The 10,823-nt window shown below is 38.7% G+C and overlaps 2 protein-coding genes across 3 annotated transcripts; both read right to left on the bottom strand.

Annotated features, from left to right (window-relative positions):
• LOC109707274 (leucoanthocyanidin dioxygenase-like) lies at positions 1-5,386 on the bottom strand. 2 transcript variants are annotated; one of them, XM_020228428.1, is made up of 4 exons: positions 4,792-5,386; positions 3,143-3,219; positions 1,915-2,167; positions 1-558 (listed from the first exon to the last, which is right to left on the bottom strand). In XM_020228428.1, the coding sequence occupies exons 1-4, from the start codon at positions 5,227-5,229 to the stop codon at positions 187-189; spliced, it is 1,140 nt and encodes a 379-aa protein (XP_020084017.1). In that variant the 5' UTR covers positions 5,230-5,386; the 3' UTR covers positions 1-186. The 2 variants fall into 2 exon arrangements, with proteins under 2 accessions (XP_020084017.1, XP_020084016.1); XM_020228427.1 differs by lacking the exons at positions 1,915-2,167; positions 3,143-3,219 and adding an exon at positions 3,512-3,764 and having other exon boundaries at positions 4,715-5,386.
• Positions 9,785-10,823, bottom strand: LOC109707253. The gene has a single exon (XM_020228399.1). The coding sequence runs from the start codon at positions 10,802-10,804 to the stop codon at positions 10,046-10,048; it is 759 nt and encodes a 252-aa protein (XP_020083988.1). The 5' UTR covers positions 10,805-10,823; the 3' UTR covers positions 9,785-10,045.

Raw genomic sequence — 10,823 nt, 5'->3', positions numbered from 1 at the left:
TACATAATAACATAAACATATAATTATATGTATATTATTAGCTCACCATCTTGTTTTTTCGTCTAAAGGTCCAAATAATTAAAGCTCGATCCACACTATAAGAAACTCAAACATCGCAATACTAATATTGCACAAACCAAGTGGACAACATGATAGCATAGTACTTTTTATTGATCAAGTAAATAATTAGTTAATGGCGACAACGGCGGCGGCGGCGGCGGCGGAGGCAGGGGTGATAGTAGTGTTGTCATTTTTCTTCTTCTGATCCTGCGACTTCTTGAAGAGCTTGTGCTCAATGTGCTGCGCGAAAGTGCGGGCCGGGAACTTCGCTGGATTGCCGTCGGAGACGAGATCGGGGAGGGGGCGGAGGACGACCGTGTCGCGCGGGGGCTCGCAGAAGACCGCCCAGGAGATGCGGACCTTCTCACGGTTGACGAGGCCGCGGTGGAGCACGCTCTTGTATGCGCCGTTGCTCAGGATCTCGAGGGCGTCGCCGACGTGCACGATCATCGAGCCCGGGTGGCACTGCGCCGTCACCCACCGGCCGTCGTGGTACACCTACCGATAGAAATATACAATCAATTCAATCGTAAAACTCGTATATGTAAAATAATAAATAAAAAATAAAATAACCCTAAAATTTTATATTTGTTGCTGTATATAAAAATAGTTTCGGACGCTCTCGTGCACAATACAGACATTGTTCGTTACTACTCTATAGATATGATGGTATGCCCGCGATTCTTTTTCAAATTAATTGAATTAATTTATTTTCGATAAAAGTGTGCATAACTTATCTTTGCTATAGATTGTTTTGAATCGATTATGTAATTTTTTAAAATTTTAATTTTACTATCTGATATTTTAATTTATTTGATTTTAGTTTGTAAAAAATCGATACTTTGATTTCGAAATTTAAGTTAATTATCTTCTTTTAATAAATTTATAGTTACGAGAATTGTATGAGTTACTAAACTAATAAAGATAATTAAACCACGTATTCAAAATTTTGAAGTTAAAACTAATCAAACAAATTGAAAAGTTAGATAGTAAAATTTAAATTTTAAAAAATTAAATAGTATTTTCAAAATGATCTATAATTCAAATAAGTTTCATTAATTTTTACCTTAGTTTAAAGGCAGCTGATTATTCAAAGAGGACATAGCATGTTGCATATATACAACCAAAAAATACAACAGAAAATATTTAATTTACTTTCATAATTAGTAATGCATCATATAAACCAAAAATTACATATGATTTCAATAATTTTATTAAAAAATAAATAAATCTATTTCTACATGCTACCGCTCTACTTTTTAGGTCCAATAAATATTTTTTGTCCTAATACCAAATAAGTCTTAAGTGGTTGCTTGTGAATAAGTGCTTCTCATTCGCAAAAGGACAGTGACAACTTTGATTTAAACCATTTACTCACTTTCAAGAAGTAATGATACTTGTACCCTCCAAAATAGGTAGTAAATTTTACATTCTAAATTTTGTGAGGCTAAGATTTATCTAGTACTCTCATAGAAAAATATATATATTTTTTAGCTAAAAGTCCAAACAAGTTTTCTAACTTTAAGTTCATAACGTGCAAGATGTATAACCTGTAAGAGATATACATATAGGTTTTTTTTTCTTTTCTTTTTCTTTCCAATAGTGACGAGGTACATATGTACTTTCACAATAGATTTAAAATTTTGAGTTATCTTGTAACGCCCCAACTTTTCAAGGGTCATCCATCGTAGGACTATTCCTGTCCTAGTACGCTTAATTTTTTTTAATCTTTTAAACCTAACCACCGTCCAAAATGTTGAAGCCGGGTTAAGAATTTTAGACCTATTATATCTTATATATAGGACTATTTGGGGCCTCACATATTTGATGGCACTTTGAATGCTACGTGCATACCTGGAGGCCGGGGACCATATTGTGGAGGATGAAGGTGAGGGAGGAGACGTCGGTGTGGGCCTCGACGCCGAGGGCGAGATTGGGCTGGGGGCATACCGGGTAGTAGTTGATCTTCATCTGGAGGAGGAGGTCCGCCTCGCCGCCCAGCTCGGCCTCCAGACGATCTTCCTTTAGGCCCAGGCCCTGCGAGAGGACGGCTAGCATCTTGCTCACCACGGCCCGCAGCTGCTTCGCGAATTCTTTAGTCACTTCCCTGCACAATAAAGTATAATCAATAATAATAATATTTGGGTAATATGATGGCTTAGCATTTCTCCTTTTATATACGGGTGATTGCATAGCTCAGGTCTAGTTTGAAAATATGGTGACTAAACTTATTCATTTTTATATTTTTCATAGTTTTTAAAGCATTATATTAGGTGGAGTACTAGTGCATGGGGCTTTTTCCCCGGAACAATGAGTCGAACACACGAGGCTTGAATCTCCTGGATATTTTTAAAGGAGATATGCTTTGCCCATTTACAAACTTTTATGTTTTCTATGCATTATATTGACTTGGCAGTTTTATTAATTATTACTTATTTTTTTTGGCAACTATAACTTTATTTTGTATATTAATTATTTAAACCATTAGTTTCAATGAATTGTATCAGCCATTGATCAAAGTTTTTGCGTTACCATGGTTAAAAAATATTGTAAATATAGAACCTGAGCTCCCCAACAAAATTGCGCTACAAATAGATGTTCCAGGTCAGAAATTTTCGTTTACTCTTTTCATTTAGAAAAGAGAGCGCATATTTCCTTTTCCATGTTGGATGCCTCTCTTGTCTATATATTTAACTTATTTTTTTGAGAAATTATATATTTAACTTATTATAGTGGCCTTGTTTTGAAGCATGTGATATAAAAGGTTTGATAGATCCAAAATTATCGACTTCTCCTAATTCAACTGACACATAGAAATATTGGCGAGTTATATATATATGTAGCACTTTTGATTTATATATATAGAATGAATTTGTTGCTTTTTTATACCTGATGCATATGTTCAGCTTTAGCACTGCTCTCCATCCATTGATCAGTTATTAGATGGTCATCATTGAAATATGTGATAAGATGGAGAGGGCCAAGGAATTAAGGAGAGTACACAAGGTATATAAATTCAGGTGAGAGTGCAGAAAATATATGTGTATGGAGAGTGCACAAGATGCATATATATTGAGCTTACACGTAGTCGGCGGGCTCGGCAGGCCAGACGGACTGGTCGGCCTTCTCCGGCGGGTAGACGAGGTGGAAGAAGTAGTCCTCCCACTCACGCTGCCCGCTCGCGTNTTTCTTTCCAATAGTGACGAGGTACATATGTACTTTCACAATAGATTTAAAATTTTGAGTTATCTTGTAACGCCCCAACTTTTCATGGGTTATTCATCGTAGGACTATTCCCGTCCTAGCACGCTTAATTTTTTTTAATCTTTTGAGCCTAACTACCGTCCAAAATGTTGAAGCCGGGTTAAAAATTTTAGACCTATTATATTTTATATATAGGACTATTTGGGGCCTCACATATGTGATGGCACTTTGAATGCTACGTGCATACCTGGAGGCCGGGGACCATATTGTGGAGGATGAAGGTGAGGGAGGAGACGTCGGTGTGGGCCTCGACGCCGAGGGCGAGATTGGGCTGGGGGCATACCGGGTAGTAGTTGATCTTCATCTGGAGGAGGAGGTCCGCCTCGCCGCCCAGCTCGGCCTCCAGACGATCTTCCTTTAGGCCCAGGCCCTGCGAGAGGACGGCTAGCATCTTGCTCACCACGGCCCGCAGCTGCTTAGCGAATTCTTTAGTCACTTCCCTGCACAATAAAGTATAATCGATAATAATAATATTTTGGTTATATGATGTCTTAGCATTTCTCCTTTTATATACGGGTGATTGCATAGCTCAGGTCTAGTTTGGAAATATGGTGACTAAACGTATTCATTTTTATATTTTTCATAGTTTTTAAAGCATTATATTAGGTGGAGTACTAGTGCATGGCGCTTTTTCCCCGGAACAATGAGTCGTACACCCAAGGTTTGAATCTCCTGGGCATTTTTAAGGGAGATAAGCTTTGCCTACTTACAAACTTTTATGTTTTCTATGCATTATTATCACTTTTTTTGGCAATTATAACTTTATTTTGTATATTAATTAATTAAACCATTAGTTTCACTGAATTGTATCAGCCATTGATTAAAATTTTTGCGTTACCATGTTTAAAAAATATTGTAAGTATAGAACCCGATCGAGCTCCCCAACAAAATTGCGCTACAAATAGATGTTCCAGGTCAGAAATTTTCGTTTACTCTTTTCATTTAGAAAATAGAGCGCATATTTCCTTTTCCATGTTGGATGCCTCTCTTGTCTATATATTTAACTTATTTTTTTGAGAAATTATATATTTAACTTATTATAGTGGCCTTGTTTTGAAGCATGTGATATAAAAGGTTTGATAGATCCAAAAATATCGACTTCTCCTAATTCAACTGACACATAGAAATATTGGCGAGTTATATATATGTAGCACTTTTGATTTATATATATAGAATGAATTTGTTGCTTTTTTATACCTGATGCATATGTTCAGCTTTAGCACTGCTCTCCATCCATTGATCAGTTATTAGATGGTCATCATTGAAATATGTGATAAGATGGAGAGGGCCAAGGAATTAAGGAGAGTACACAAGGTATATAAATTCAGGTGAGAGTGCAGAAAATATATGTGTATGGAGAGTGCGCAAGATACATATATATTGAGCTTACACGTAGTCGGCGGGCTCGGCAGGCCAGACGGACTGGTCGGCCTTCTCCGGCGGGTAGACGAGGTGGAAGAAGTAGTCCTCCCACTCACGCTGCCCGCTCGCGTTCTCCGCCAGCTTGCTCCCGTACCCGGCTATCCTTCCCGCCGACCAGTCGTTCGCGTACCGCTCCTTCCGCTCCACCGGCAAATCAAAAAACCCCTTCCCGACCCTCCGCACGGCCTCCACCACCTCCGCAGCCACCCCATGGTTCACGATGTGCATAACCCCCCAGTCCTCCGCAGCCCGCCTCACCGCCTCCGCCGTTGCCACCGCGTCTCTTGAGTCCAGCCCTGCCAAGTCCACCACGGGGATCTGTGGGCCGTCGGCGTCGGCCCGCGACTTGCGCTCCGCCTCAAGGGCGTCCCCGATGTCCGTCCGCTCCCACTCCGGACGGACGTACTCCGTCGGGATCGATGCGAGACCGATCTGAGCCAAACTCTCCACTCGCATCCCCGCCGCCTCCGTGATCGCCGCCATATACACAATAATACACACTCTCCTTCTTTCCCACAATATGTCTTTCACACACAAGCACACTTGATTACTTTTTCGCTCTAAGGTTTTATTGTGGAGATGTATGGTAGCTACGAGGAGTGTAAGTGGGGACTAGGGATATATATATATATAGAGAGAGAGAGAGAGAGAGAGAGAGAGAAAAGGGGGAGAGTGAGAAAACAGAGGGCGAGGAGAGTAGGTATATAAATCCCGCATGCTACAGCTAACTACTACTCGCTACCAACCGGGGTGTTTTGTTCACGTGCGTGCATGCATGCATCGACCTCATGGGTCCATGGGATGACGTGGTAGATAACGGGCCAGGGAGAACGGTAACCGTGGGGTCCACAAAATCTACCATTGGCGCGCGCAAATGGACACGAGAAATGCGTGTACCAGGTCCATCGCGAGGCGGACTCATACACCGTGGTTTTCTTTGCTCTATTCGATCGATAGTTTTATATACGTCCTTCCACTCTTAAAAATCGTTATTTTCATATATGCCGTAAATATATATATATATATATATATGTCCAAAAACATCTTTTGAAAAATATCAAAGTTGTTCCAAAAACTATAGTTCCAAAACGTATATGTAGTTGCATTACGACTAATTATGATGGTGTACTAAGTAAATGGGTGCACGAATCAGGTGCATGCATTTAATAGTTTTTACGTGGGTGAGGGAGGAGTAGGGTTTTGACCGGAGGGATTTACCAACGGGTGGGTGCAACGAACGGAGCACGTGACCACCAACCAAACGGTCGAGTCACGTGGTCAAAGTGTTGCATCATCATATTCACATGCATTATCATAGGGATGAAGCTCATATAATGTTTTTGCTCCAGAAACCTACTATTCGTCCTACACAATATTAGTTATATCTCTCCCTCGTAGGTGGTGGTGGTCACAATCCAACTAATGGAGTAGGTGGAAACTATGTGGATTAAAAAGGGGAAAAAGAAAAGAAATAGAATCTACAAGGAGCTCCTTTTAAATTCTTTAATTTGTTTATCAAATGATGAAGGGAGTTTCTAATAAGATTACATATAGTGTGATTAAGTTAAGGAAAAATTGCAAAAAAGAAAAAAGAAACCTTTCAAAAGTTTTCTTTGCATAAAGTACAGTTATATATATACTTAACCTTGAGCTAGGCTATTGTAATGAGGCTCACACTTTTGACCTAGCATGCATCAAGCGGTGGTATTAACTGAAGCCATTTAGCAAAAACACTAGTTAAGGGACCCGCGCGATGCTGCGGGTAGTTATTTTAAAATTTAATTTTTAAAATTAGTTATAAAAATTAATTTCAAAATTTAAATGATACAATAAATACATCAAAAAATTTTAGTAGACATAGTAGTCTCCCATTAGTTAGTGAAATAATTTTAGTAGGAATCGTAGTCCCCCAGTAGTTAGTGAATGAGAAGACAATTCATTATTTGCGATTCTTGCAATTAATTTTCGTTAAATATAAAATTAACTTAAACTGCATCAATCTTATTTTATTTTTTAATGTATAATTTATATGTGAATGCTTAATATTATAAAATTAATATTTATATCTAATACCAGTAGTCTAACTTATTTAACATTTATTTTTATATTTTACATTTTATAAAAATAAATAGTAAATTTTGGAGTTCCAGGTGTGCCTGGGCTTTCTGAAAGAAAGATTAATTAAAACTAAGAGAAAAAGAAAAAATAAATAAAGATAAATGCTCCACAAGTTAGATTTGTGAAATTGTGGGTTGGGAGATCCTTCAAGGTCATTGTGGGCCTTTTATGAGCCCAATCTGAGATTTCCTGGGCCTTTTATGGGCCCGATCATTGATTTACATTGCGCCTTTTTTTTTTCGAGAAAATACATTGGGCCTATTGTTCAAGTACGTAGGCTGAGACACATGGCCCATTAATAACCAAGTTATAAACATTGGAAATTCGTCTTCTAAATTCCAAGTTTTTATGGGACATCATTTTTTAATTTATTTAAATAAATGTTTTATAAAAATAAGATGTAGAAGTGAAGGATGAATATTGCATGTAGTTATTGCGTATATCTAAGATATTTATTTGACTACAAAGGTAAAAATTTAAATGTATCCTCTTTTGTTATTTTTTGTTGTTTTACTTTCTCTAAAAATTAAGACTTGTCATCTGTCATTGGGTGAGGATGCTTTGCAAGTTAACCTATCATTACAAAACAAATCTTAGTTTGGTATTGAGGCCTATATGATGCTATTAGATAAAATAGACTTGAGATAAAAGTATATAGGAATATTCTTCTGCGTTCTCTAGCGAGACCGTAGAAAATATATCGTAACCGACACAACTCGATATGCGAAATGCAATATTATGTACGGAAACAAATAAGATTTTTTTCCATCGTATTTTCTTACCATATCTAACGCAATCTCTCCGCAATCCCAAATAAAGCCTAAGAGTTTATCCACCCACATATCCAAATATATATATATTTTTTGAGAAATTAGTAGTCTACTACCGCTTCATTCATTTAGATAGTTAACTATCCAAATACATTGTAATTTCAAAAATAATAATAATAAAACAAAAGCCACAATAATACCAAACAGGAATGCAAGTTGCACTAAAATAAAATATACTTTGGACATGCTTTATTCTAGTATCTTCAATATTTAGAATACGCCAATATCATGGTTACTCGTCGTCAATAAATATATTTTTATCAAATATTGATAAAAATTCTCCTATGGTATATTAAAGCATCGGTATATCTACCCCGACATCTTTACTTAACGACTTTTTGCTCGACGCTTTTACAAACGTCGAAATTATTTTTACCGACGCTTTAAAACGTCGCTCGTTATTGTTTAAAATATTTTAAGTACAAGATTTATTATAGTGCTGGATAAATGGGTTCAAACCACACAAAGGTTGGGCTAAAAGTGGGTTTGGTTGGTTGGGTTGAAATTGGTTATGCTATATTCCTATATATTTTAATTCGAGGTGGGGTCGCCAACACCATATAAAGCTCATATAGACGCTCGAACCCCTGCATTAGAGTACTTAATCCCTTGGCCACAAGCGTGGCTCTGTTAGTATAGAATATATATATTAATTGTTCAGTTTCTATGCTGTGACAATAAGTAAGTTTATAACATTTCAGGCAAGGTACGTACATTGGTCAGGTTGTGTACAGTTCAATTAGATTCAATTTGTTTTTTATAGGATTAATTACACCCTACACCACTTTGTACTTTACTTATAATATTTTTTAATTATTTGTTATAATGCACTTTAGTTTTATTTTCATTTATTCTCAAAGACATCACTAAATGATACTTACGTTAATTTCTAAATTAAGATCAACAAAACCTATTGTTTAAACAGTAGCTAATAACTGTAGTAAGAGATACTGATAAACAAGTATAAAAAAGAGAATGAATCTCTAATATAAATTCATGGAGAGTTTCTGTAAGTTGTTGCCAACTATTTTTCCACTATTTTATGTGTTTTCATTATTATTATTTTTTTTTTGCCAAATGCAACAAAATAGATAAATGCACTGCTACTTCCCATTAGTACTTTAAGCCTTTCTACAAGCGTAGTGATTGATAATGCTAATTTTCCATATAAAATAGATAATGGTAATTTTCCATATAAATTTATACATTTAATTCTCATAGCGTAGTGATTGAAAAAAATAATAATTTTATGGTGACTTTGAAAAGAAAAGATATAATTTAGAAAAAGGAGAATAACTACTGGTGAAGTACAGTATATTATTGTACATAGTATAATATTTAAGCCTTTCTTATATACCAATTAATTCTAACACTACTCTTCCTAATGCACATATAAATGAAACTTATTGTTTCAATTCAAATCTCTCTTATCATACATTTATCTGTCCAAAATATGTTAGAAGTCCCAAACACAAAATTAAATAGTGTTATTTATTTTATTTTTCGAGAGAATGTCCGTTGGGCGTAGAATTATTTTATATTAAGCTTACCAAAAGAGAAATATAGATTAATAAAGCAAATAAAAGCTAAAAACTAAAGTAAGTGCCGAAATTAGTAGAAGGGAATAGAGAAAGGTAAATTTTTGTTCCTTTTTTCGCACATGCTCCAACCTTTGAGGCTGTTTATTTCAGTTTTATTGAAAGTGAAGTTAAGTTTGAAATATATTTTAGAACAAAATTATTTTTTTCTGCTATTTATTTACGAGTCTGTGGAATTTAAGTACTTCTGGTTATAAATATCATAAAAAGCGGAGGTACGAGTGATGTGAAAAAATTACGGTCGAAAATTACTTCACCTCTCCACTTTTGGTAAAATAAAAACACACCCCCGCGCCCCACGGCTCCACTAGAGACTAAAATGCCCGACAAAAGCTAACAAACTCCACATATCAGCACGAGAAACTCCAAACATCAAAACGCAAATTAAGCAAAACAAAAGGGTATCAAAAAGGGGTAGAAATAAATAAATAAATAAATAGATAAATAAAAAGGTAGAGAATAAAGCGAATGACACCTACTTTTTTTACTCCTTTTTTTTTTTCAGATTTGTACAAACATATAAGTACCCAAACCCTGTTGAACACGTATATACACACGCAACACAGTTACACAGGTTCTAGGGTGGGCGCACGGAAAGCGATGCGGTCGTCGTATCGCGCCACGTTTTCCTTCAATTTTCCCGTTCCTGTGATGGACTGATCAGACGCATCCTGCGGTTCCGCACATCCACACAATCATGAATTCGAGCGCCCGCCGTTCCCGTCGGGATCAGAAGGCTGACGCCACGTGACGTCACGTGAGCAGAGATCCGGCGGTTTCTTCGAGGAGGCTGTCGAGGACGGCAGCGGCCGCGGCGGCCGCGACGGCGTCGGCCTCCGCCGCCACCGCCGGGTGCCGGAGCAGCTGCCGGACCGCCGACGCCGGGGGGAGGTCGGACGCCGCGAGGGCGTCGACGTCGCCGAGCACGCGGCAGTTCGCCGCGGGGAAGCGCCGGATCTCTCCCCACAGCTGCTGCAGCAGCAGCCGCTCTCCTCCGCAGCCGCCAACGCCGGTCGCTTTACATTGCCACGTCTCGCGGTCGCCGAGGAGCTCCTGGACGAGGTGGAACAGGAGCTTCCGGTTCCACCGCCACCGGAGGGCGCCGGTATCGAAGGCGAGCACGAGCTCGAGCTGACGAAAGACATCTGGGTCGATCACATGTGGGTTCGAGCGGCTTCCGGAAGAAGCCGCCGATGCGCTCTCAAGAAACCCGCTGCGCGCTAGTATCGACTTAACATAGCCGTACTCCGGATCCTGCTGCAGGGTCGGTTCCCCGGCGCATTCCCGCTTCAGCTTCTCTTCTTCTGGAGTAGTCAGTAGCAAAAGAGCTCCATCTCTTCGCTGGAGCTGCAAAGCCTTGGTCGTAGATATGCGGCTTGGTCGAGCTACATTTAGCTCCGAACACAGCGGCGGTGCTATAGCGCTTACCCCTGCAGGCGGTAGCGGCGGCGGCGGCGGCTTCTTGATCCTCTCGGTGAAGCGCGCATTGTAACTTTCTCTTTTCGCTGCCATCGCCTTTGCCTCCACATGA

The sequence above is a fragment of the Ananas comosus genome, linkage group 3 (genome assembly GCF_001540865.1).
Source record: "Ananas comosus cultivar F153 linkage group 3, ASM154086v1, whole genome shotgun sequence".
NCBI lineage: Eukaryota > Viridiplantae > Streptophyta > Magnoliopsida > Poales > Bromeliaceae > Ananas > Ananas comosus.
Note: the sequence above shows the minus strand (reverse complement) of the source record. Positions and strands in the feature narration are given on the sequence as shown.

Coding starts and splice junctions, on each gene's coding strand:
- LOC109707274 (XM_020228427.1), bottom strand. CDS start 5,229: ATGGCGGCGATCACGGAGGCGGCGGGGATGCGAGTGGAGAGTTTGGCT. Junction 3,765..4,714: donor GCCGAGCCCGCCGACTACGT/GTAAGCTCAATA, acceptor TTTATTGTGCAG/GGAAGTGACTAAAGAATTCG. Junction 559..3,511: donor ATATGGTCCCCGGCCTCCAG/GTATGCACGTAG, acceptor TTCTATCGGTAG/GTGTACCACGACGGCCGGTG.
- LOC109707253 (XM_020228399.1), bottom strand. CDS start 10,804: ATGGCAGCGAAAAGAGAAAGTTACAATGCGCGCTTCACCGAGAGGATC.